This window comes from Tauraco erythrolophus, chromosome 20 (genome assembly GCF_009769465.1).
Source record: "Tauraco erythrolophus isolate bTauEry1 chromosome 20, bTauEry1.pri, whole genome shotgun sequence".
Taxonomy (NCBI): Eukaryota; Metazoa; Chordata; class Aves; order Musophagiformes; family Musophagidae; genus Tauraco; species Tauraco erythrolophus.
The window spans coordinates 6,823,251-6,850,733 of record NC_141484.1 but is presented as its reverse complement, the minus strand read 5'-3'; the positions used below and the strand labels follow the sequence as shown (position 1 = coordinate 6,850,733).

Here is a 27,483-nt window from a genome sequence, read left to right as displayed (position 1 = left end):
ACAGGCTCCCTAGGGAAGTGGTTGAGTCACCATCCCTGGATGCATTTAAAAGATGTGTAGATGTGGTGCTTAGGGACATGGTTTAGTAGTGGACTTGGCAGTGTTAGGTTAACGGTTGGACTTGATGATCTTCAAGGTCTTTTCCAACCTGTACAATTCTATGACTGCCTTTCCAAACGGGCAGGAGCAGACGGTGATGAGTGTGGTTACCCCAGGACACAGGCTGGGGCTGCTGAGTGTCCCATGCTCTGCCTCCCAGCCCTTGTCAAGGGGATCGAATATAAGCCTGCAGGAGGATGCCAAGAGGAGTACGGATGTGTCTGATTGGGAAACGAGCTGAGAACCCATAAAAATGACCAGCTAAAGCTGATGCCCCTGTGCCAGGCACCCGCACCCCTTGCAGGTGCGGTCCCCTTAGACCACCATCGCCCAGGATGAACATGCAGGTGGGATTCTCCCAAGCCAGGTCTCAACTAGCTGCAAAGTCTCCTTCCTACCTGCGGTAGGAGGAGATTGCTCAGGATCCACTGTCTGAGATGATTTTCTCCGGTGTAATGATATCTAAATTTGAGCCACTTCTCCCTCTCCCCCACTCCTGGCCTCCAGCCACGGTGAAGCAGCTTGATTTACACCCTGTTTACCAGCCCGATGCCTCGTAGTGGGCTTTTGCTGTATTTCCCCATTTTCTCGCATTCTCATCCTGCCAATTCTTTTGTTCGTTTGCTCTCCTCCTCTTTTCTTTAACGCCATGTGTGCCGGGAAGCCAAGTTAACCTTTCCAGTAATAACCGAGACTAACCCAGAGCTCTTGTTGTTCTTGATGCAGTGTATTGTAACAGTACAGTAATGTGGTGTTGTGTTAGTTGTGAAGTTCACCACCTGGAGTTTAACAGATGTCTGTATTTCCCAAGATGTTGGTATTGTTTAGATCTTTACTGCAATAATTAGAAATGATACTGTGTGATAGGGGGCACGGACTTCGCATCTGGATAATTAAACACGAGCAACACCCGACTTCCCTGCAGAACTGCGCGGGTTGGGTTAAATAAATGGTATTTATGCAATAGCAAGAAAATGCTTGGTCTGTTCAGAAAGTTCCCTGCCCACCTAGACACAGTCGCTGTTGATCTCTAGTCCTCAGCCAGCATGCCAGCTCGTGTGTGGTTCACCCGGCGGTAGCGTCTGTATCGCACTAACGCGCATGGCCGGCACGCGGCGAGGCGAGCGGTGCCGTGATTCATAAACAGGGTTGACCAATCCCCTCTGAGCAACGTCAACGGGGAAGGATGAAACGTTTGCCAACAGTGATTTTCTAAGGCTGCGAGAGCCGCAGCCAGAGATGTTTGGCTGTGGAAAAGTGGGGGTATGTGCTGGGAAAGGTGGAAAGGAGCTTGGGGGTTTGGGAGGGTGGGGGTGCAAAGGGGGAGAAGCCTTTGCAGATCTGTGAACAATTAGCACAACCCTGCTTATAAGGTCACGCGCTGGCTAATCCAGGTGCAGGAGCCCTGCACTGGAGACATTTTACAACCTCTCTCTAAATCCTCTCTCTCTTCTAACAGCGTCGGTGCTATTCTGTAGGATTTGGAATTACCTGTCAATCAAAGCTAAGAAAAATTTGAATTCCAGTGTAATTATTCATAAGTAAATCCACTGCAAGAAAAGGCAGAAACATTGACGTTTTTCTTTTTGAGCGTGAATTATACATAAATGTAGAAGAAGTAAGTGATCCAATTACGATGGTGTTTCTTTCCAAGATGATAAGTTGGTTCATAAAAATAGGTCCTGTTCCTAACCTAATTGTATTCAAACATTTTCGTTAATTTGCTACTCATAATTTAGCATAATGTGATCGAGATATCTTGACTTTATGGAGATTTATGCAGATTCTGAGATATCTAACAAAGTCTTACGAGTGAGTCAGCAGCTACCAGGCAGCTTTTTTGTAAGCACTCAATAGATTCAGCATGAAAATTCATTTTGTAGACCTTTTCATCGATACCGTGCTTTAGCACTAAGGTACAGATCACCTAAAGCACACTGCACATCAGAAAGTGAATATTCATACTGCCTTTCATTTGATGACACTGAAGCAGAATTTTGGGCATTCCAAACCCCTACAGAATAAAACTGCTGAGTGATTTGTCTCTCTGGTCTCCAGGCTGTAAGGGAAAGGTCTGTCTCTATGGAAAAAACAAAACTTCTCTGATTTTTCAGGACCCTGTTAATGAAGCAGGGAGCACATGAAACCGTTAAATCTATGGGTTTGATTGTAATGTCATTGGCTATTGACAAAGCGAATTCTATTTCCAGGCAAAATTTAATCTTCTAAAATTAGTTTTCCCTGAGGGCAACCCGAACCTGTGCTTCGTGGCTTCATTCTGCCCAACTTTTTGCTCAGAATAATGTATCAAACTGTACATTTGCTCAGCAGCACTAAATATCAAGCCATGTAATTCTTACAGCTCAATAATTTTCATAACCAGTTGATCATCTAATTATGAGTGTGATATTATACTCTGACATATTCAAGACAGTCCTTTCCACTTCAATCTGCATTATAATGCCTCCTTGAAAATTGTACTGAATTATATACTCAGCCTTGGCATTTCCTCATTAGAGATTAGGTGAGTAAATGAGTTTATCTCTAGGAACATTCGGGGTCTAAAGAGCATGTGTCATCCCTAAGGCAGCCAAACGCGGGAATGAGTTGAACAGTGAAATCTGTACTTTGATAATCTTGTCTAAATGGAGGATCATTATTTTCTAATCGCTAAGGCTGACTGATCAGTTTTCCTTGGTGTTTTTAAGAACCGTTTTTCAGGGCTCTGACAGCCAAAGTGTTGAATTTTGTTCACTCTACAGCGCAAAGAACATAATATGACTGAATTACTTCTCTTTCAAAAACCACCGCTAACTCAATGGCCTGTATTTTGAAGTCTCCGTTAGTAAATCTGTCCCCAACATCTGATCATTAATTGGGCTTTTGGATGCTGTGGGGACTTTTAATATCTTTTAAGATCAGCAGAAACAAAAATTGTACTTTTCATTTAAATTTCCCTACAGGGAAAACATTTTTTAGCAGCACAATAGTCTCAGCTCACCTCATCCCTGATGCCATAAGGCTGAGTATAGTGCATGTCCCACTGAAGATGTTTCACGGATGTAAGATGACGGGAGCCCGGCTGTGTATTAAAAATGGTAACATGCCAGTAAGAAAAAGGGAGGGGGGGGGGGGAAGACAGCATGTTGCTGTAATTGATCTAGAATTTATCATCTTTGGAGTTGGAAAGTGAGGGTGCATTGACTTCAGAAAGATGCAGAGAAATGACTTGACGTGCCTCTCCGCTCTCCTCCCCTCCGCTGCAGAAGCACAGTGTAAGCCCTACTATTCGGATTACTCCCGCTTCCGCCTCCTGATCCACCAGATGTGCACCAGCCACTACCTGGATTTGTTCATCACCGGAGTGATTGGCCTCAACGTGATCACCATGGCCATGGAGCACTACCAGCAGCCAAAGGTACTGGGACAGAGAGGGGGACAAAGCGGGAGGGGGACATGCTCAGCCGTGGTGGGATGTTGCTGATGGGTAGACTTAAGGCCAGTTTTGTTTTTAGACCTCGAGGCCCCCGTTCACCATCCCCGACCTGTCCCTTTGCCCCGTGGAGTGTATCCATCCTTCACCTGGCTTCCAGCTCAAGCCGTGGCTTTCTGTACCTGGATCCTATTGCACCTCTCCCTTCTAGTTAAGTGCAAATGGACTGCTTTGAAAATGAGGTTGGGAGCAGGTTTGGTTGGTTTCCTAGATGAGATCGTCATTGAAATCTTCCATTTGACTTAGGTTTTCCACCAAAAAAAGGAGGTAAAGGAAAAAGAATAGAAGAATTTGTGAAATGTTTCTTATTGCAAAGTTTCTTCTAAATCCCCAATGTCCTATAGGGCCCAATTTTCACAGGCACTGGATTCCATGCTGGTCTTTAAAATACACTTTTGTATATTAAGTTCCTGGGTCTTTGTCATACTCTGGAAATAAAAACAGCCTGTCCTGGGATGTCAAGTCTCTGGTGCATAAGAATGAATGGAAATAGCTGCCTTTGCCATATAACTTGTACTTATTTTTATTAGACACTCTCAGAATGAATAAATATAACACACAATAGGAGGAAGTATTCTTGAAGACTAGGCTGTAAAAAAACCCCAAACAACTAAGACATGGCAAGTGAGGGGAAAAATACCCTCCAGCCTATCATAAAGAAGCCAAAAAGTGAAAGGGCACAAGCCCAATTAATTTTTTTTGTTTAGGTCACCTTTAAATACCCTGGAAGGCTCATTGCATGATTCAGTCATTTGGTGATGAAAAAGGCTGTTGGCTACGGAGCCTGGACTGGAGTCGCTCTCGGGCGAGCGTCTCACCGCAGGCGTTTTGCAGCTACGTTTTCTCTTGTGTTATAAAAACGCTGGGCAGGCTTTTGGTTTTAATTTTCTTGAGGAAAATAACATTTTGCCTCTAAGCCTCTGGTATGCAGCATCTGGGTACTAACTCCAAGCTTGGGCTGTGCGGAGATGACAGCACGGTTAGAGCCGTGCACGTGCTTGAGAGTCTTGCTGAATCAGGTCCCCGAAATCCCTCTGGGCTGGGCGACCGATGGCTGGGATCCTGCAGATAATTAAAAAGCTGAATGTACCAGAGAGCTTCATATCCAAACTAACGATTGCTTGGCGTGGTGCTGAAAGGGGCTGGTGGTGGGATACCCTGGGATGCCGTGCAGATGAGATTCCAGCCGGAGATGCTGTGGCTGCCTGTAGAGAGGAGGGGCTGCAGTGTGCATAGAGGCGATTCGAGCAAAGAGTTGCAGGGGAAAATCTGTTTTTGCCAAAGAAATACGCTCATTTGCTGGCAGAGCCCAAGTCCCCTGCAGTAGACAGGGAGGCTCGTTCAGAGCCACGGCTTCCTTTGGTGGCTGAGCTTTGGTTTTAATGTGAGCCACCTCACTTCTCGGGCAGGTGAGGGGCTTTTCATCCACAGATGCTTGAAGCTAAACTGCGGCATAAGGGCAGAGCACGTGGTTAAACCCATTCTGCTAGGATTTCTTCCAGTCAGGGATCAGCAAGTCTTGGTTTTGGTCTGAGATGGCTCTGTTGCCATCTCCCACATTCCCTTACGGTGCCCTGGACACGGTTATTACCTTGTTGTTTGCCAGCAGTGAGAAACTCAATGCACGTTACTGAAGAGGCTGTGCAGGATGCTGCTACCACGGCACTTCTTCACGAGCAGGACTTTGGGGATGACGTCACCTCTGACCGTGCCAGAGCTGTCCCAGCCAGGAGGAACCTGTAGCTAATGGCCAGGCTGTGACTTGTGTGGAGGGAAGGGTGGGCAGAGGAAAACCCGAGGCACTGGCTCCTGCTGCCGTGTCATCCCTCTCTCCTGCTCCTTGCCAAAAGCGCGCGGTGAGCACTAAATGACGGGCTGTCACAAAGAAGCCATTTGGCCAGTGCCTGCGCGGACCCGGCCAGCCCCCGGCTCTCGCAGCAGTGCACAAACGAGCGAGTGGGATGAAATTCAGCTTTCTGCCAAAAGCAACGAGGGGTTTTGCGCTGCTGACCCCCGCACACATGGCAGCTCCCACCACTCACCCGGGCGATCCCGGCTGGGGCTGGTACTGCGGTGGGGTCCGAGTTGTGCCTCGGGTTTGGGTCAGCCCCTCCTGGGAATTGCAGCAGCTGGATTGGAGCCAGGCAGAAATGCAGTGTGTGCAGTCCCTGGAGCGCTGGGACTTTTCCCCGGGATGTTTGGCATCGCAGAGAACCCACAGTTCGAGCCTTTTATCTGTAGTTTGGAAATGAGTAACTGGTGAGAGAAGAGGAGAGCAGGTTTGTGGGTAACAAAGACCCTCAGCAGAGCAAACCCCTCATCTAACCCCCGTCCTGTGTCCACATCCCAGGTTCTCGACGAAGCCCTGAAGATTTGCAATTACATCTTCACTGTTATCTTTGTCCTGGAGTCTGTTTTCAAGCTGATCGCCTTCGGGTTTCGTCGCTTCTTCCAAGACAGGTAACAAAAGCTCTGTCTTGACTGTGGGGGCAGCAGCAGGTTTCTGGAGGAAACTGTCCAAATTCGGTGTCCTGGACCCTGATGCTTTTCCCAGTGATGTCAGTCTGACACGTGCGAACGCTTTTTGGTGTGACTGCTTGAAACTAGGGTAGGTGGAGGCTTGGGGTGTGAGTTAGAGAAAGGGTCGTGCGTGCCAAGGAGCGTGATTGAACCAGTTTGGCCCTTGGGGGTGGACGAAATTGGAGTGAGTCTCGCACCGAGCGGCTCGTTCTCTTCCCACACCGGTTGTGTGTCCAAATAATCCAGAGGACCTGGTGAAGTGACAAAATTTATGCCAAGAGAGAGAATCTGGTCCTGAGTGGAAATGAAAGAGAAAAGGGACCTCTTTTTATGCAGATGCCAAGCAGCAGACATTGCTGCTGCTTCTAGATTTTCACTCTCTCACCTCACAAATACAGATTTTATGTCCTTGGTGAATTTTTCTCCTCCCACGTTTGCCTCCTTCAATGTCAATACCGGGAGTGCTGGCACTGAACAGGGCTCGACACGAGCCCTTCAGCAGCTGGGGCACGGTTCCACACTTCATCTCCCCATGTTTCGGGTGTCCGTGCTGGGATTACACCTCTGACCCGGCACGAATCCTCAAGGTCTTCCCTTCGCCCAGTGTGATTTTTGTTGCGAGGACTGGACACGGGGTCTGGGTCTTTCCAGGGCACATCTCGCGCTGAGGTCCACGTCTGTCATGTCCAGAAGCGGCTGGACGGATCCCGCAGCATCTCCCCTGGGGTCTGCAGCCTCCGGGTAGAAAACTGCCCGGCTTTTGTTTCTGTTTCCCCTCAGTCAAGAATATCTTTGGAATTGGCTGGTTTTCTAACGAGATGCATTAGTTATAATGATTTCATAACATAACTGCCTTTGTATAATACCCTCAGAAAAATGCTGCAGATTCATCTGAGTGCTGGAACCATTGAAATGACTGGAATTCGCGTGAAACGAGCTGCCTCCCCTTGCCAGCTTCTTAGTAGCTGTTAAACTTCGTTTTGTGTTGTCTCCAGATGGAACCAATTAGATCTGGCAATCGTGCTGCTGTCTATCATGGGCATCACTTTGGAAGAGATCGAGGTGAACGCTTCGCTCCCAATTAACCCCACTATTATCCGAATCATGAGGGTTCTCAGGATTGCTCGAGGTGAGACGAACAAAGCAGAATTGGCTTGTGTTCCAGGTGCAGGGTCCCCTCTAGGAGAGAGTTAAGTGTTGGGAAACGGTTCTGGGGCACATTCCCATCATGATGTGCATAGTTCTGGCATCGACAGGCTGTAAACAAATAAAAGAACAATGGGGGAAAATACTTGCGAGGAGTCAAAAAGCTGAGCCAGCTGACCCTGTGCTTCTGTCTTAAGATGACTTGAAGGCTGAGAGCTTAGAAATAAATAAAGGAGATATGGCTGTGGCTGTAACTCCCAGACACGTACCTGGAAAAAAAATCCAAAGTCATCTCTAATGGGGATTAGAGAACACAAGCTTGAGTACATGGGCTTTAAAAGACAAGCATCTAATAAATTTAATTTCCCGTGGGACTTTACATCTCGCTGCTCGGTGACGAAGCGTGCCTCGTCACTCTGCATCCATCTGTCCCTTCAGACTTGTAACGACACGTTCCCGAGGTGGGAAGCCAGCTTCTGGCTTTTCAGAACAGGGAGGTCTCAGGGCCAAACGATGAAGACGTAAAATATGAGTGCTCAGGCCCTTCATAAAGCACTCCCAGGCCCTCCTGAAGGGCAGCGTTGTGCTCTGAGGTGTAATTGCTAAGATTGCAGCCCTCATCTAAGCAAAGGAGGAATTGGAGGAGAAATGAAATGCTGCTGTGTCTCAAAGGGGGAAAAAAAGTGGTTTTCCTGTGCATTGGATCCCTTTCAGAATTAAAAATACATGTGGTTTCCAATTGGAAACGCAACCTTCTGGAAGAGATGTGTAAATCAGCTCCTCGATGAATATTGTATGAAAGTGGGTAGCCTGTGGAAGTGGGAAAGTAGCCCCAGGGCTGGGAAAGTAATTGCTGACGATAACCAGAGGAAGGAGGAGATGGATCCAACACAGATATAGTGGGGAAAGGAAAAGCAGGCAGAACGACGACGCTTTCTCCAAGTCTCAGGATAGGTGATGCTGCTATTCACGGGATTTTCAGAGTATCCAGGCAACCAGGAGTGATGTAAAAAGGCCAGGGACTACAGCGGCTAACGGAGAACACTTGACATGATCTTACGTTTCTCTTTCTATAATCTGTGGCTCCCGGGAGAGGGACTGAGTTTGCGGCTCCGTGCTAACGCTGCCGTTACCATGTTACCAACGTGTTTTCCGCAGTGTTGAAGTTGCTGAAGATGGCTGTAGGGATGAGAGCTCTCTTGGACACCGTGATGCAAGCGCTGCCGCAGGTAACCCACTGCCATATCAAACCACATCTCCTCTGGCCCAGAGCTAATTTCCTACTGCAGAGGAATGCTAATCATTTTATCTTTACTGTCATTAGAGAATCCCATTTCCCTTCCGAAGCAGTCTGAGATACAGTCCTCACATTGAGGTCATTTTTTCCCTGAAGCAATTTAAGTTTTGGATTAAAGAATACAGCAAGAAACAGGTCTGGAACAAAAAAATCAATGAATGTTCTTTTTTTTGTGTTTTTTTTCCCCCCATTTCTTTTTCTCTTTCCAGGTGGGAAATCTGGGTCTTCTCTTCATGTTGTTGTTTTTCATATTTGCAGCTCTTGGAGTGGAGCTGTTTGGAGACCTCGGTGAGTCTTCCCCTGTGCCGTGCCAGTGGAAGGGGTGGGAGTGGTGGGTGAGCGGGGGTCTCACGGCCGTGCTTGGTCCCGCAGAGTGTGACGACACGCACCCTTGCGAGGGGCTGGGGCGGCACGCCACCTTCAGAAACTTTGGGATGGCCTTTCTGACTCTCTTCCGAGTATCCACGGGAGACAACTGGAATGGGATAATGAAGGTAAGAGATCCACGGGAAATGAATATTGCCTGAAATTGCTTAATTAGAAACCATCCATTCTGCTCCAGACCGGTAACGATGCTGAGCCAGGACGCTCACGTCCTGCAGGGAGCTGGTCTCTTCATTTGTGCACTGGCTGAAGTCTCTAGTTCTGTTCCCTCCTCCCAGCAAGGCGGTGCCTATGGTCGCAGCCTCCTGGCAAGCTCCATATATTCCCTTTTTTTTAACCTAAGAGAGCAAGTTAAAAAGAAGGGGAAAAAACAAAGGGACTCATCTCTCAAGTAAAACATGAGTTCAGCCCAGTAACATGTGTTAGTGTTGGGTTTTTCCTTAAAAGTCTCCAGGTACTGTTATTGTTGGTATTAGTGTTACTTTGTGGGGTTTTTCTGGGAACATCCACGTTTCTGAGAGAGAATCTCTCTTAGGGGACAGCCATAAAGGCGTGTATTGTGAAGAAGTCTGGTCTATGAATATTTGGGGTTCTAGCTAGTCCAAAGATGTTGCTTCTTTGTCCATTTGTAGCCTGTGTTGAGTGTCAGGTGGCCAAAGTCTTACTGACAGCTTGTGAACTTGAGGAAAGAGTGTCTGCAAACCCAGGTGCTGTGGGATAGCTGGTGGGTTGTGGCTGCACCCTGCTTTGCCCCGGATCCATCTGCCACGCTCTTGTGTATTTGGTTGCTACCCTGATGAAACAGCCTTTCCTTTAGGAGCAGCAGGGTGTCCGTGTCTGGTGTTGCACACCCCAAGGACAGTTTCCTCTGAGCCTGCTTGTGGTGACTAACAGAAACATAAGGTTTTACCGGCAAGTATTTTGCCATTCTAGACATGAAGTTTGCCCAGTCTTCCCAGTTTTCTCCACGAAAGGAGAACCCATTGCAGCCAGATGACCAGAATGCAGACCAAGGTCCATACTGGAACCTCTTCACATCCCTTCATCATCTCCCCCGTTTCCAGGACACGCTGAGAGACTGTGACCAGGAGTCCACCTGTTACAACACCGTCATTTCACCCATCTACTTCGTCTCCTTTGTGCTGACGGCCCAGTTTGTCCTGGTGAACGTGGTGATCGCCGTGCTTATGAAGCACTTGGAGGAGAGCAACAAGGAAGCTAAGGAGGAGGCGGAGCTGGAAGCAGAACTGGAGATGGAAATGAAGACAATCACTCCCGGCCAACACAGCCCCTCGGACATCTTTGCATGGACAGGCAGTGCCGGTGGAGAGAGACCCGAGAGCCCCCGAGGATGTACCAATCCCGTGCACATCAAGGTGGATTCTCAGCTCTCATTAGTTTACCCTATGGTGAGAATTTCAGTTAGAGGGTGAAGAGGGCTTGACCTGCATATTTGCTAGGGGAAGACATGCACGAGTTGGTAATGAAGGAGCGGGTGTACCGTACGTCCAGGGCTTGTATTCCTCGCTGTCTGCTGGCTGACTGTTGCGTGGTGTGGGAACCGATGCTCCAGGGATGAGACCCTGGGCAGGTCTCCAGACCACCTTGACGCATCTGTTCGGAGGTGGAGAGCTTTGCGATTTGTTCTGGAGATGTGCCCAAGCCGCCAACTTCAGAGCCAGCTGAATTTGCTCTTATCTAGAGTTTGGGTTAGGCCCTTTCTGATAGCAGAATCATGACTGTAACGTGTTTGCTTCTCTAATGCAAACCGTGAACTGCAACATAAAAGAGGAATAAAACTCGGCTAATCTTTGCTTAAGTATTAAATTTGTTATATGTAACCTCAATTTAAAATCCATCCCCACCGTCAAGCTTGTAAGAAAAGATTATTTTAACAATAGAGTAATCCAGAGGGGACTCAAACCTGAGCTCACCAGAACCAGTGGCAAAACTCCTGCTAGCAGAAGCAAGGCTGGAATGTGGTAGCTGCTACAAGCTGCAACAAGTCTCTCTAAAGGACAGTTTCTGGATGAGGACTCAGTTTGAGGGATGAGAGAGGTGAGGTCGAGACCCAGACAGGTCCTTTGGGAGGGAACTGAACTGGAATTATGCAAGAAAAACGGTCCAGCCTTTTTTTAGTCTTAGCTGATTGCAAATTGGGTTAAGCCCTACACAGACCTCATTAACTTTTATTACGTCATGATTTCACAACACCATATCTTGGCTTCTGCCTGGGGTGGACTAATGAATATTCTAATGCATGAAAAACTCATTTATGATCTTTAGTCCAAGGGTGAAAGAGAGTAAATCCCTGCTTAAGCTTTGTTTCAGTTCCTAAGCTACTGGAAATTTCGAGTGCCATTAGAAGTCACTGATGTCTGAGCTGGACTCCACAGCTGCTCTTTGGCACAGGAAAAAGGAGTTCAGGGTAATATGGGGAAATCCAGATTCACTACATCCTATAGGAAGAAATAACACGTCCCAACTGTTGTTGTACACATTAAGCCGAGTACTGGCAACCTGTCCTCAGCATCAGTACTCACACTGGCAAAAAGAGGAATTGCAAGACAAATCAGTAGGAAGGATAGTCTCAGCTCCTCAGGCTGTAAAACCTGCCCTCTCTCAAGGTGACTTTGGAAAGGGCTTATTCTAATCATGACATCCAGAGTGTGTGTTTCTTGCTCTTTCACTCAAACAGAAGCCTCAAAAACCTCCAGGAGATTTTATTCTATTTATTCTCCCTGCCAAAATCTTCAGGCCAAATCTGATGCTTGAGCACGACAGCAGAGGAATACAATTCCCAGGACATGACCCTGCAAGGACGTGTGGTCAGCATGCTCTTTTGCTTGCCTTTTCCCCAGGATTTTTGCAGTGTGTGCTGTTTGTAACGATGGCCTTCATTTCACCGTATGTAGTAGGCATTCCCTACATGAAAGGTGCAACCCTCAAATTGCTCCCACGCTGCCTGCAAAAGCCAGACCCTGCTCTGTATAACCTCCCATTGCCTCGTGCTGTGGCCAGCCACTTTGAAGCTGGCCAGTACAACTGAGGCACCTCAACCCATGTCTGGCACATGAATTAGTGACCTGACGTGTGTCCGTCCTGGTCATCTGCAGCTTTCATGGACAGGATGCTCAGCTTCTCTTCCAGTCAGGTTATTTTAATTTATGTGCCCTCTGGATATGGATTTAGGTGTCAAGTATTGGGTCCTCTTGCTCAAAAACATGGACAGTGGGTATAGAAACCTTACAGCAGTAGCGTCCTGTAGCATTTCACAGCACCAAGTATCAAGATGCTGCTGTACTGGCCCCGTTACACAGCCCAGATCCCAGGAGTAACCGGCCATGTTTGCTGAGAGGGAGAATCGTCCCCGTGAAGGGCCCTGAGCGGGAGCAGCCGCGGCCCCGGGGCAGCTGCCGTCAGCCCCGTCTCTAGCGATGTCTGAGAAAGCTGTCACTGCTCACCGTGATATTACTGCACTGTTCTCTCTCCTCTCCTCTCCTGTCCCGTTGTTTCTGTCACCGCTATTCTCCCTGAACGTTTCCGTCTTTCCCCCCCTCCTTCTCTTCTGTTTTTATCCCCTTTTGTTCGCTGGGCTTTACACTCTGTCCTCTTTTCTCTCCGTCCCTGTCCCTCGCTTTGCCCCCTCTCCTTTTTGGCTTGCTCCCTCTCTCCGCATGCCACACACCACCCCTCCTAGGAAAGGCACTTGTTTGATACCATATCACTGCTGATCCAGGAATCTCTGGAAGGAGAGCTGAAGCTGATGGACAACCTGTCAGGCTCTGTGTGCCATCATTATGCCCTCCCAGCTCCCGAATATTACAACTCTGAGAACCAGGTTAATATTCCTAATTTCCTGCAAAGTCTCCATCCAAACTCAATTTGACTGAGACCTTTGACGGAGAGTTAAAGTTCTTTACTTTGTGTCATGTAGTCACAGGGGTTTTGAAGCAGAAATCACTTTGGCTTTTTCTGTGGGAGTTGAGATAATATCTTGGTTTAGGATGTCATGTATCAATGCAAGAGGAAAGGTACAGGCTCTGAGTTTCTCTCTTCAACACAGTAAGAAGTTTTCCATTGGGATTTACCGTTTGTGAGTGTTGCAGGGGAAAATGGACAAAATCCCGGCTCCATCCTTCGGTGGGGTTCTTAAGCTGGCTCCTTGCCCACATCCAGGACTCTGTAGCAGTGTCAGGACACGTCTGCAGAGCCTGGAGTGCCCAGAGCAGAGCCGGGGCTGGGGAGGGGGGGGTCATAAAACAGTCTCGACATTTTGTGCCTACTTACACTGCATGACAATCCAGTTTTGAATGATTTTCCTAAAGAGGCTTCTTGCAAGTGGGTCATTGTAAACTAGATCCTCATCTCTGATCCAAACTGAATTTAGAAGGCGAGGCAGCCCTTAACGATGTACTTTAGTAGTCGTGTGCGCCAGTGCTTTCTCGAACAAGGGCTGTAATACTTGTTTAAAATTAGTTCATTTACTTCTTAGAATAAAACACCTACTTTCTCAAGCGTGTTATTCTTTAGAGCAAATATTTTCCCTAAATCACAGCAGTGACCATAATAATAATTCAAGAATACCTATTTTTTCCTGCAGTTGGAATTGAGCAAATTCCATATTTCTTGAATTATTTTTTTTTTCCCTTCTGGCTAAAAATAGGAGAAGTTTTCTTGTTAAATGAGTGTGCTTATTTATGAGCTCACTGACACTCTAAATTATCCAACTCGGTGGTTCATTAGAGGAAAGGAACGAGCTTAGGTAAAATGAAATCCTACTGCAGATCTTTATATAGCGGGATAACATGTCTCCCTCTGATTGCTGCGTGTCCCTTTCCAGATTGAGGTTTATTAAGCTATAGGAAGTGGTCGCCTCTAAGAATTGCCGGAGGAATAGAGACGGTAGCTTTGGCGGGGAAGGCAGAGGGTCAGTATGAAACTCAGCGAGAGCTGGTTGGAAATTTTTTGTCACAACATTTTTCACCAGAAAGTGCTGCTGCAGCGAAAAAAAAAAGGTTTTGTTTTGACGTTTTTGTAATGAAAAAATATAGCATTCCGGTTTGCAATGGCTTTTTCTTTTAAAATTTAAGCTATTTTCTTTTTCCCCCCCTGTAATTAAAACCCATATAAATCAGTTGAATGTTTCCAACGAAATGTTTTGATGGCTTCAAACTCAGTTTTGGGAGAGGAGAGGCTGAAGGGGGGGTGGTGATGTTTTGTTTACGTTTTGGCTTTTCTGTTCATACCATTTGTCATGTTCTCAGGCAAGTCAGGAATTTAGAGCAGCGCTGGGACTTGCTGAAAGCAACCTGATTAATAGCAGCTCCCAGCAGAGCTGGTGTCCACCACGCTCCAGCACAGCCCTTCCCTGCACGGTCGGGCTCCGGCCGGTAGGTCCCCGTTAGGGATGGCTGGCCTCATGCTGGTGATGCTTTTTTGGGAGCCTCGTATGAAACCAGGAGCTTCTTCAAAGCATCTCTCTCATCCGTTGCCAGCGGATGACTGTGTTAGAGAAGATATCGAACCCCAGGTTAGATGAGAGAAGCCCGACTCTCTTCCTTATCTCAGCTGAAGTTCTGAGCCTCTCAAGGTTCACTCATCACTGGGTTTATTTCACCCCACCAATGCTGTTTCTAAGAGTGAGAAAATCCAGCCCTCTGACAAGTAAAGTGCAGCAGATCTGGGCCTCTGTGGTTTCTCTTGGAAGACACGTTGCTGTTGAAAGGCTTTTTCAGGCATAGAGGATAGGAATGCAAAAAAAAGCACAGTGAGAAATGAAAAGGGAGCACCTGGGACTTGTCTGGAATCAGGAGGCCCCTGCGAGTGTGAGCCTGGTCTGTAGGTCACCGATGAAATGCTGTCCCCAGTGCCACTGTCCCGCTGCCACGGGCACCAGCCTCAGGCATGTAGCCAGGGTGGGGATTTGGGGAGGGCTGAGCCTGCACTGCAGGGCAAGTGTCGCTCCTTGCCATGCCTGGCAGCGGGGACACTGCTCTGGGTGAGATGCTGCAGTCCCCTCTTTCCCCACTTTCTCTCCAAAACCCGGAGTGGTGTTTCACATTTCTTACAAAAAGAGCTCTGTGTCAAGGGAGAGAGCTTCATCGATATTTTGATACAGATTTTTGTCGATTACTTCATGCCTCCAGCACAGATGCGTTAGTGCCAGACAGCACCGGTGCAGCATCGGTGCGGCACCCACCCCCGGCTCGGTGCTGTTGGGGCCGTTTGGGCTGGGGTGGCATTTGGGGGCTGAAAGACGCAGGCGGGTCTTTTAGTAGGACAGTTATTGGTGCTTACCCAGGCACTGGAGGCTCTTTAGTGGGCCAGACCCCACTGAAGGCACCAGGAAGGCATTCACTGACCCAAATCAAGCCTTAAGTTTCTCCCTGTCCCCATTTAGGGAAGGGACATCTTCCCCATTAGGAAGTTCATCATAGTCCCACCTGCAAAATGATTTTAGTGTTGGGGAATCTTTGTGGACTCAACCAGATTAGCTTTAGAGGCCAAGAAAACAGTGTGGTTATTGGGTAGGAACAACTTCAGAGAACTTGGAAGATCTTGAAACCTCTTATATTTGATCATAGCCAAGAGGATAAATATCTCTAGTATGAATGTAATGTTACTTTTGCTTCTTCATCTAGACAGGAGAACAACACAATACAATGCTAGCATTAGTGTAAGGTTTTAAACTCCCTCCCAGATCATTGGTAAGCATTTAAGTATGAATGTCCTACCCTTTTTTTCATTTCTTTGTTATATTTCATTTCTGTAACGTTCTGTCCCTGGTAACAATGTGCATGATGTAGCTTCTCCCACTGCAGGGATATTGCTTTAGTGTCTAGAAGTATTTAGATTATGATACTTTTTTTTTTCTTTTCCAAAAGATTTGTGTCCTGGTTTCTTATGCTTAATCATCTCTCCCTTTAGATCCCTCTAGCTGAGATGGAGGCTCTGTCTCTGACGTCAGATATTCTCTCTGAAAAGTCCTGGTCCTTAGCTCTGACGGATGACTCTTTTCCTGATGATACTTACACACACTTACTTAATGCTCTGGAAAGCAATGTACATACACTGGTCGCTGTATAGTCTGATGTTTACAGGGTTCGAAATACTGCTTCCACCTCTACGCCTGCCTAATGGCATTTTCAGTTCAAGCCCATTTCCAAATAGCACCAACCCTTCCCCTGAACAGGACATTGTCCTTAATGCCATTAGGTCCTGGGTTGTTATCACTCTTGTCCACAAACTTGGCTCCTTGCAAGGAACAAGTATTTATTTCTATTTCTCCTTTGGCATCTTACGTAAAACCAATGTGTTTTCTACAAGTGAAATAGAGTAAAAAAAAATGGAAAGTATCAAGGTTGAAATTTCCTCCCCATCTGAAACAAATCAGCGATGCTGCATGGAAGAGACACCCATGAGCTAATGACTCATGTGTCCTCTGCTGAGGGGTCGTCTACAACCCTTGGGTTTGTAATGGATTTTTGTCTTTATGAACACAGGCACCACAAGGCTTTCTGCATGATTGGGGCCAGACTGTTTATTTTATAAATATCAGATGGGGATCTCTCTGAGATGCTGCTTCTTTTGTGAATTCTTACTAGCAGTCATCTCACTGAAAAAAAAAAAATAAAAAAGGAAGTTTGGACTATCTTGTGTCTTTTTGAATGAAATAACCAGTATTTTGAACCCTGCCTTAACCATCTCCTCTTTGAAACATTAGACATTTTTAGCTGTGTAGCAGTCAAGTGCTTTTTTTTCTGCTGTACAACAGACATAACTCCTTTTCCAACATTTTTGGATCATTCTTGTTTTCTTTGTTGTTGTTCATGTACCTGCCATTGGATGTTTGTGTTGTTGATAAATTTTCTGCCATTCTAGTCGACTGTCATCCTAATTAGCACTTATTTGGGAAACATCTCTTAAACCGTGACAATATTTCCCATCATGCTTCATGGCATCACGTGCAAAAGATTTTGTAAACTACGTTTAATGTTTTGTATGAGACTTTTTGTTTCAAAATCAGTTAGTCTGGAGAGCTGGACTGAGCAGGGAGCCTGTCTAGTTTTGAGTCAGATTAGACAAACCTGTTTGACAGCATAGTAAAGTCTCAAGGGTATAGCCAAGAGAGATGGTTTTTTTCTCCCTCCCCAAAAAAGAAAAAACAGGTTGGACAAAGCATTTTGTGAACTTGTGTCAATACTAACAAAATGTTTTGGTCAAAATGGTTTCCCAAACTCCTGAAAAACTGCAAGCTTTCATTGATATCTTCTCTAAATGCAGTGTTTTTACACTTCATTTAGACACAGCTTTAGTTGAAAAATATCTCAGAATGCTTTGTTTGACTCAAAATGGATTTGGATTTGGATTTTTTTTTGTAGTTTCACCAAAAACTCAGATTTGATTTTCAGTCAAGTCAAAACAACATGTTTTTCAAAACTACCAGTGAACCCAAAAGTCATGTGCTCCCACTGCTCTGTTTGTGAGCTGGACTCGAAAGATCATTTTGCAGCCACTTTGAATGGTTTTCATGAAGTTCACTCACGAGATTTCCCCTGAGATGATCAGAAAGTGGAAACGAGCCCGCTGTGGTATTGGATCCTGTCAATGAACCTAAAGGTTGATTAAAGGGTGGGTTTGGATAGGATCTCACATCCAAATTCTCGTGTTCAGATCCAAATGGTTTTGAATTGGAAATCTCAGATTTCAGACCATCTTTGCTGCTTTAAGCTAAGTAATAGGAAAGCTAAATAGGATAAACATACTGCTCTGCAGGGGAAGGCGGGCAGGAACAGAGAGGTTCCCAAAACCCAAGTCTCAGCTTTACCAGCACAGGTTTCGCTCTCCTCCCCTGCGCTATATCAGGAGACTGCAGCTTCTCTTATCTAGGCTGTATCCAGGCTGTATCCAAATCGGCAGGTTCCCGAGGACCGAAACTAATGCTGCATGACAGTGCAGATCCGTTTCCTTCATTAAATTTACAACAGTGGTCTTCCTTTTTTTTCCTTTTCTTCTTTTTTCCTCATTTTTTTTTTCATTTTTGTAAATTCCTTTTAAGCTCATTATGTTTCTTGTGCGAACGAAATGCTGTAGTGAAATTTTGGGTTTATGACTGAAGGATAAAATTGGGAAAAAAAATCTCAGTGTTGGTTTCAGAAATCCTGTAATGCACTGAGTGAGGGGAAGATTGGTCAGAAAATAAGATTTAAAGATTTCCAAAAATGATCAGCAATATACTGCATCAGACTACAGTGTCACATCTTATTTCTGTGTTTTTCAATGGAGACCTTCTAAACATGAAATAATTCATTTATTAGAAATATCCAGGGAAGTTGACTTTGCTTCCATTTTTGCTAAAACTGTCCAACATAATAACACCCAAGAACATTTCTGGGATGGAGATACTTCCTTGTGAAATCAGACCTGAATCCACCTCATTTGATATTGCCTCTGGTGCTGCCCATTCCAAGAGGCTCTTTAGCTGTAAAAACTCCACTGTCAACATATATACAATAACCCTCCCTTGCATTGGATCCCTTCTAATTAGAGAATGGCTTTAACCCTGAAGCAGTAGGTTTAGATATCGCTTTCAATAAAATGGGTTTAGTTATTTATTATGTGAGAAGAAAAAACAATAAAATTATGCGGGGAGCCAGAATACAGAATATTTTCTGTAAACTAGGGGTTTTTTTTGGTGTTTTTTTTTATTGTTAGAAGAGGAAACTACTCACCTTTGCAAAAGTCTGACTTGCTGATGAGGGCACATAGAGAGAGCTTTACTGTTATTGCAGAGGATCAAAGTTATGCAAAGCATGTGACCTTTGCTGGCCTTGAGGCATGATGCCTTCTTTGCATATCCCTGAAATAGTCATGGTTTATTACTACAGTGTTGCTTCCTCTGTTTCTGTGGTTCATTCCGTGTGACAATTTATTGACAATACAAAAAGAGGGGTATAGCTTCCTGGTAGATCCATTCGTGCAACTTGTACATACTGACGATGTGCATGCCCATCGTGCCATACTGATTGCAATGGCTGTCGCTAGCGTTTCTGGGAACTTCTCCTCTTCCCACCCTGTCACATCTTCCTTCCTCACTGTTTTTTTTCCCCGTAGGCTGATCTCCGCTCCAAAGAAGACACACTGACCCTGTCTCCCAGCAAGGACCTGCTGAGCGTGAGAAAGCCTTCGGTGGGGCGCACCCACTCTTTGCCAAACGACAGCTACATGTTCCAGCCACCGTACTCCAGCCCCTGCCCTGCCTCCCTGGGCGAAAGGAATCCGGCACATCACAAATCCCAGTCAGGTACACATCTGTCAGCTGGGACAAGAGCAGGATTTTCCCATATAGCAATAGCTGAGATTTTCCAAGCTATTTAGTAAGACGCAGCAAATTGACATCAATTTCTAGTGAGGTGTTGGTGTCCAGACCTGTGGGATGGCTTTGCAAAGACCCTCCACAACTTGCAAAGACCCTCCACAACCTAACAAAGTCCAGGCTGTTCAAAATAGCTCGTTTCCTCTGAATGTTTTGGCAATGTGACGGTGAGCCGTTGGCCTGGCTCAACACTGATTGTCCTCCTGCCTGGTTCCCCGAAGGTCACAGTCCATACAGCCTGGGCTCCATCCATCTCACCTCAGCTAGCTATGGCCCTGGAGCAAAAACCTCAGCAGAAAAGTATTTCCTCATGTCTATTTTTTTTGCAGCAGTACCTATTCTAGCAGATTTTGGAAGGTCTATATGGGAACATCTGTGAAAGAAGGGAAAATGGTGTCTCTAAATGCCTGTAAAATGAACATAAATGTGCTGAATTCAGAGAGATCTCAGCATGAGGTGAATGGAAAAATGAGACAGTGTGGAGTCTTCCTTCCTAGTTTGCGTGGTTGGGATATACGCCTTAGAGCTAAATTCAGAGATATTCTTAGATACAGCGTACTGCAGATACCAAAGGCTCTGTCTCTACCTGCACCGCTAAACCTGTTCTTGCAGCTGCCTCCCGGTGCTTATCAAGGTGCTTTCATTTACTCTGTCTGCTAGGGGTTACCTTCTGCTGGTACGAGAAGGTAGCTGTCCTTAATGCTTCCGTATGTGCCATCATTTTAGACATTTGTCACAGATAAGACAGAGGAGTTTTTACAAGCGTTGTCATTTGAAAGCCTCTAAGCAGAACATAATTTCAGCACCGTTCGGAATGGTAAGAGATTTGAACAGATTAGAAATAAGACGTTGAAATTTGCATAGTAATAAGAATTTGGATGAATAGTGACTGTTGAACAGCAGAAAAAAAAAATGCGGACACAACGGAGGAAGATGAATCTGGAGTTGTGAGAAATCACTGCCATAATGCAAAATTTTCAAGGTCAAGAGCTGTGTTTGAAGAACCTGTTTGCACATAATGCAAAAGGTGCCTCTAAAATCCTGGTCAAATCCTACTGAAGCCAGTAGCAGAACTCCCGTTACCTTCAGTGGAGCCAGAATTTACGACCCTCTCTAACAGCCAAGAAATTCCTTGGAGTTATAATCCCCGACCGTATGAAAGAATCCCATTTGCTACAGAGGGATTTTCCAGTGCTGCATTTTTGACCCTTAATTTGGATGCGTTTGTCCTGTCTTGAACAAAAACTACATCAACTTGACTGAAAAGCGGGTAATTTCTGAGTCCCTTCTTTCTTCAAGATCACACTTCCAGCTTGGAGAACTGAATAGCCCCATCTGAGAGCGCTGGCTTGGCGGGGGGCAGGCATTGCATCCTTGTAAATCCACAGGAAAAACTGTTCCACTGAGATGTAGGAGAAGTATTTTGGAAAGATGAAGCCAACGTCTTATTCATAACCACATTAAGCAATTAAACCTTTTGTGTTTTTCTCCTGCTGGTGAAATTCCAATCGTCTTAAGCGGGCCAAAGCACTCAGAGGTGGGTAAGGTGCCCACATCTTGGCGTCTGCATCGTTGTCCTGTTCCACCTACAATGTCACAGCTTTTCAGGGTGGGGGAAGTCACCCCTACCTGTTTACAGTTTGTAATATTATAAAGTGCTGTGAAGATAGCGAAAGGTGCCAGGCGCCTCTAATAAATCACCACGGCTAAGCCATAATATTTCAAGCTGAGAAAGGTTTTGTTGTCAGCAACACTGGCACTTGCAGGAGGTATTTGTTTGACTACTCCTTCGTAATGGGGCTGTTGTTCTGGGAAAGATTCCAGGACAAATGAGATTCTCTGGGATGTGGTCCAGGTTAAATGAATTGTTTTGAAAAATGTTGAGCCAGGGGGAGGGCAGGGGGGGAGCATGCAGAGTTTCAAATCTTTTAGAAGAAGTAGCCAGCAACCACAAAGGGTCAGAAAGAGGCTGGAGAGTATGTATTTCCTTCTCCTTGGGATGCTTTGTAAAAGTAGCCTTGAAAGCTGCCAGGTGCCGTTCCCTTTCACTTCGTTTCCAGCATGCATGCTGGTTTTGAGATCCCTGCAGTCGGTCTCCGCATACCCTCAGGTCCGGAGACATCCTTTTCTAGAGTCCTTCAAAGTCAGATCCATGCGGTGCTCAGGTTGCCTGCAAAGTTACTGGCCCTAAAGCAGGGATGTAGAAATTGCCAGTCCAGATGAACTTCTAGTTCATAATCTTCTTTTCTTAACAGGAGCTAGTCTCAGTTTGGATCAGGGGAAAATGCCAAGAAAAAGGAAATCATAGACAATTTTGGAGTAGTTTATTAGTAGGTGGGAGGTTTTTCCCAATCACGGAGATCCAGTTGCTGAATTCAGTGGTTTCGCCATGCCTGTCCCGGCCAAGGAGCAACGGAACAGTTCTTTCCGAAAGGTCATGGAGACAGGGACGCAACCCCCAGCGGAACATGTCACGTTTCTGTCTGTTCTCTCTCTTGCAAGGTTCAAAGGCATCGGTGCAGTCGCAGCCAGCAGACACCAGCTCTCTCCTGCAAATTCCTAAAGACCATTTTCACCACGTAAGAGCTCACGACCATTTGGTGAGGGAGAGCAAACCCCCGGGTTCCCAGCAGGTGCACTCTCCTTCTACTGAAAGGCTGCTCCGCAGGCAGGTAAGCAGACTTATGATCATGAACCTGCTGAGGTTTTATATTGTCGTGTTTCCAGGTGAACCATACTTTAAATTCTAGGAGGGATTCACAGAGAAACCTCCGGAGGACTGTAATTCTCTTACAGAAATAACAAAAAGGTTGATGGATTTTGATCTGAAAGCCATGCAGGAGTATCCAAAGAATGCATGTGATGAGTATCATCTCCTTTGGCAACATGCCTAAATGTTCTCCACGTTGTTAGCACTTTTCTTTTTTGTTTTGATCCTCTTCATAAATGCAGCCAAATGCTCCCTAGGGGCTCATTGGGATTAAGGAACTAATTCTTAACTGCTGTGATTTTCTCAGTGCTTGAAAGGATGCAGTGACTGCAGCCTCCATCCCAGGGCACCCTTCCTCTGGCTCCTCTTGTTTCTCGAAAGGGCAAAACCGTTTAGACAAGCTGGATATCTCGTATGCAAAACCATCACGGAAAGCATACTGGTTTTACAGTGAGAACTGAAAATTGAAATTCTTTTGAATCTCCTATGTGCTTTTGGAAAGTTTGAGTACATGCAAAACAGAGTGTGTTTTATTTTGCAACTGGTTTTATCTCTGGTTTCTTTTTGCCTGGCATTGATTTAAATCCTGATTCAACTAAAGATCTAAGAGGTCTAATCAAAGGTTCCAGTCTGGTTGATTGGAAGCATAAGTTTAAATTGAGCTTTTTGAGTAAAATACTTAAACTCCTGCTTCACTCTCACATTTTTAAGCATATTCATTGTGCAGTTGGACCAGGACCAGAGGCATGTCTGGTCCCAAACTCGGCTTTCTTCAAATAGTTTCGTGCCTGATTTTATACACACAAAATAGATCAGTTCTATTTTTTCAAAAGCAATTTCTTTCCTGCATGAAAATATTCCCCTTTCTTTCATCTTTTAATCAACATTGACAAATTAGACAGTTGATTCATTAAGCTCTAAGAACGAATGTGAAGTACCAAGGTTAACAATTACATTAGGCTGTAATGCTGAATTGACATAAGAAATTCCTACCATGTATTCGTTTGCACAGGGCTGGCCAGCTACCCCAATCACCGCTAATGGGGAAACTAATTGATGTCATGATTCCAGTTCATAAGCACTCTCTCTCGCTTTCTAATGAATACCAGACCCATCCTTTTGAACTGCTTTATCTAGAATAAATTACCATGTTAGCCATCTTCCTCAGCCTAATTTCGTTCATATCTTTGAAGGCTTCTTCTTCTAAACCTTTTCATATGATGAAGTTATTTTATTCCCCTCCCTCCTCCCTCTGCTCATGCAGTGACATGAGCATCCTCTTGGAGGGACATTTCAGAAAGGAAAAAGCTTTGGGACAGTGAGCAGATATGGTCCACAGGCCACACAGGTCTCTCTGAAGGTTAGTGAGGTGTTGCCTTGGGCAGGCTCCTGAGTAGCAAGCAGCTCCCAAGGTGGCTAACGGGAGCAGTGAGGTTGTTCCTGGCAGCAGCGCAGTGTTGCTGTTACTGGTAATTGCGATCGAGATGGCCAGACACTGTGAAACTTAGTCCTTGAAGAGGCCAAATTCCCTTTACACTCCTCACGCTTCTGCTTGCTCAGGTACTCTCTGCTTGGCTCCTTTTATTGCCACCACTAATTTGTTCCTAGCACATCACGATAGCCCGAACTGGCAAAGTGTTTTGGTCTGCACTACCCATTTTTCCTTATTGTTATATATATATTGCATGTAATTCTGATTTGTTTTCTTTTCTTTCTTTTCTTTCTTTCCTTTCCCTTCCCCCTTTATCCCCTCTCCTACCCTAAATTTGTGCACAGATAAATCTTGTCCACCACATACCTGGTCCGTGCACTTTCCTCCACCATTAAAACCTGTGTGTTTAACCTCCCTTTCCCTCCAGAGTGCTGGAGAGCGGACACAGTCCCCACAGTAACGTGCAGTTTAGACTCTGGACAGTTTGATAATTAGCGATGTGCTCACAGATGAAGATGAGAGTGGATCGGATGCTTTGAGAGAACGTTCCCTGCTGAGGAAAAGGCTCCTCGGCAGTGCATTGCACAAAAACTTTTCTCCAGGCGAATTCTACCTGAAATTAAAATTATATTGATTTTCTGGTGCCAGGACTGGGTATCCAAGGTGTAGCCCACACCATGCTGTGGCTACTACAAGTGCACACCCCAGAGGGATGGCAGAGGGTCTTTTTATTTTGAAACAAACCAGTAAAATGTTTGTACAAACAGTTACTACTAACAACTACCGAAGATGCCTGTATCCTAGGGAAAGAAAGAGCTGGTGGTGACTAATGCTGTCAGTGTGTGCAACACAGGTTGGTGTGCAAGCAAAAGTAATGTCAAGAGTTACTTTTCGCTTCTGTATTCTACCTTTTTGTGGTCTTCTTAGGATGAATGTGATTTCTTCTCCCAAACACCCACTGAAACTGTTGGCATTGAGGAGACCAGAATTAGCTCCACTCTTGACTGTGGTTAGTTGCCACAGATTCACCAGCATTGGACAAAATCGTGTGCCGTATTAAATATCCTCTCAACTCTCGCAGACGACAAAGGGACCCCAACGTGCAGATGTAGCAATAGGCTCTGGTGTTTCTGCACGCGCACGTGTGCCTACTGCAGCTGATGAGAGCTTTGCTTGAATAGGGATCATTTGGCTCAAATGATCCTTGCGGGACAATTTTATATAAATTCTAAGATCATTTTGGGCCGATTCGTCACAAAAGCGTTCCTTAGGATGAGGAATTTCATCTCCTTACACTTCTCTAAAGGACTGAGACCAGCTGTACTCATTTCCTCTAAATTTCTCTGTGAAGTTTTTAATCTTTAAAATCATTTAGGAGTCTTCTCAAACTGAGACTCTGCCTTTAAGGGCCACTTAACGTGGCTGATTTATAAGCCCTTTGGACAAGAGATGCAGTGCAGTGAAAAGACAAAGCCTACAAACCACGCCAGAGGTTCCCCCTGCCAGCGGGCGCTGATGCTGCGTACGGCTCTAGACAGCCAAGGCAAAATGTGCCTTAGGAAGCCTGAACTCAAGCATCAGAATAAGTTGAAAGAATTACAGGTTATTATTATTAGTCCAGCTTTGGACTCCAACTTTTCCAGCTCCCCTGCCGTAAGATGGTGCAGAGTCGTGGCTCCAGCCTGGGGACTGAAGCCAGGGACAGGCTGTTGCCCTGCTGCTGGCACAGAGAGTGGCTGCTCCGGCATTGCTGGCTCTGGGGATCCTGCTCCATGCCCTCAGCATCACCTGAGCTAGAGAAGGGAACACACAGGCTCACTTGTGCATCTTCCCTCTCCCGCTCGTACCTCCACTGCTAAAATGATAAAGGGCTTTGCTGTAGACCCTCATCCTTTGCGTAACAAGAATATGTCTAAGTCTGGGGGGAGCGTTCTGTTTTTTGCAGTCCTCCGTCCTCAGAGGAGGAAGCTAAACAGTTACAAAAGGCCAAATTCTGCCAAATTTACGCAGGGACAATCCCACAAGGTCACTGAAGCGTGGGAATTGCTAGAACCCATAGGACAAGTGTCAGCAGGTCTGTGACGAGGTATCTCAGCAAATTGAGTGCCCTGTAAACGTTGTGCCTTGCTTGTACTAACCTTTGTTTGGTCTGTCTCTCTCATCTGGCAACTCCCCTCCTCCCCGATCCCTTTGCGCTTTGATACAGATGGCTATAAGGAACGACTCTTTGGATAGCAAGGAGAATCTCCACACCGAGGTGAGTGGACTCTGTGACCCAAATGTCCCCACGGTGTCCAAGGAGGAGTCATCAATGGCTCTGACGCCCTCAGAAGTGCAAGAGTTGGCTGCGTGGAGCCAGGCAAGTGTTCACACGCAGCAGCATTCCCACAACCAGTATAATATTTCAAAGCAGGCACCAGCATCGTGTGCTTGTGCAGACTCATATCAGGAGACACCTGGAGGTTCAATGGACCAAGAAGTATCTGAAATAAGCAGCTCCTCGGAGCCTTTCACTTCAGAAACTTGTACAGCCTCGAGTGCCTGTTCAGAGGTTCAGCCTCTCACTCCTAAGAGGAACATAGGCAATACTGGCAACGTGACATTGAAGGACCTGAAGAAATACCACAGTGTAGACACCCAGGGTCTTCTAAAAAAACCGCCCTCTTGGTTAGATGATCAAAGGAGACACTCAATAGAAATTTGTTCAATGGAAAACAGCCCTCAGCACCATTCCACATCTAGCTCTTCTGGCTTCATAAGTCAGGTGGTAAGTGAAATGGAAGGCTTGCAAGGAACGCGGCAGAAGAAAAAACTGAGCCCTCCGTGTATATCTATAGATCCACCCGATGGACAGAGTTTGCTACCTAGAGGACCTCACAGCATCTCACCTGCCAGTGGAGACGTTTGCTTGAGACGGCGTGCTCCATCTTGTGAGTCCAAGGATTCGATGGATATAGGGGATTCGTTGCTTCCAGACAGTATGTCAACATCTCCTACCCCAAAGAAAGACTTGTTGACACTTCCTAGCTTTTCCTTTGATCAAACGGAAATGGACCCCTGAGTTACTTTTCTGTTGGTGCCAAACGTTTTCTTCCTTTCATGTAATAGAAAAAAAACAAACTAAAAAACTCTGTATTCCAAAACGGCACTGGGTAAAAAAAATTTCCAAAGAAAGATTAAAGAACCAGCTGGTTAAAAGAGTGGTTAACCTATATCACGCTTACTTAAGCATATGTTCTGCTTAGGTAAAAGCAATACAATGTGCAGAATCTATATGTATATTATATTTTATTAAATTAATTGAATCTAGTATTGCGGGATGTAGTACATTTTGTGACTAAAGACTCGTTTAATTTTCTTCTATTTTATGTATCTCAGAATATTTCTGAGATAAAGTTGGTTTTTATGAATATTTTAACCTAAAAAATATATATATATTTAATCCCTTCTCTTTTTTTTTGTTTTGTTTTGTTTGGGTTTCATTTTGTTTTGCAAAGCACAAAATGTAGCCAATTAGTGCATTACAGAGGAAATGTATCCCACAGTCAGCAGTAAATAAGGATTATTTAATGTAATTTATTTTTCCCCTTGGACTTCAATAATATCCTGGAAAAAAGATTGTTTGGGTAGTATAGAAATGCAGTGGCGGGTTTTTTTTTTACAAAATACTATTCCAATCTTGCATAAAATCGACATCCAGAATGAAGGCAGGTGCACAGACCCAGGAAGGTCCAACATGCTGACAGATGTCTGAAGGTGGTGAGCGTAGAGCCGTGTGGCTGTACACGATACTGAATTACGAAAGGATATTGTGGGTCATCCACTGGTGACTCACGGAATCATGTCAAAGGATAATATTCATACATGCCTAGGAACCTGAGGCAGGAAAAGCCTAGGGTCACTTTGGAGATGTTTTCCCACAGGCTGTTTCTTTTGCTGAGTTTTGTGCGGCTGTGAGCCTGCCGTTTGCAGTGGAGCTCCCATCTCTGCACCCTTGCGGAAGGGCGTGCGGTGGGTGAGTTCA

At 45.6% G+C, this 27,483-nt stretch overlaps 1 protein-coding gene across 3 annotated transcripts in view; it reads left to right on the top strand.

Moving 5' to 3' along the window:
* The window catches only part of CACNA1G (calcium voltage-gated channel subunit alpha1 G), a 144,646-nt gene extending 118,126 nt beyond the window's left edge, over nucleotides 1-26,520 (top strand). For 2 of the 3 annotated variants that reach the window (XM_086623852.1, XM_086623851.1), the window contains 12 exons: nucleotides 3,366-3,517; nucleotides 5,943-6,052; nucleotides 7,108-7,241; nucleotides 8,417-8,487; nucleotides 8,765-8,843; nucleotides 8,928-9,049; nucleotides 10,004-10,348; nucleotides 12,640-12,780; nucleotides 15,870-16,004; nucleotides 19,056-19,245; nucleotides 21,820-21,989; nucleotides 25,666-26,520. In XM_086623852.1, the coding sequence (XP_086479978.1) occupies nucleotides 3,366-3,517; nucleotides 5,943-6,052; nucleotides 7,108-7,241; nucleotides 8,417-8,487; nucleotides 8,765-8,843; nucleotides 8,928-9,049; nucleotides 10,004-10,348; nucleotides 12,640-12,780; nucleotides 15,870-16,004; nucleotides 19,056-19,245; nucleotides 21,820-21,989; nucleotides 25,666-26,520 (2,504 nt within the window). The remainder of the gene's footprint in view (nucleotides 1-3,365; nucleotides 3,518-5,942; nucleotides 6,053-7,107; nucleotides 7,242-8,416; nucleotides 8,488-8,764; nucleotides 8,844-8,927; nucleotides 9,050-10,003; nucleotides 10,349-12,639; nucleotides 12,781-15,869; nucleotides 16,005-19,055; nucleotides 19,246-21,819; nucleotides 21,990-25,665) is intronic. The other variant, XM_086623853.1, reaches the window with a different exon arrangement.
* The last annotated feature ends 963 nt before the right edge of the window (nucleotides 26,521-27,483 follow it).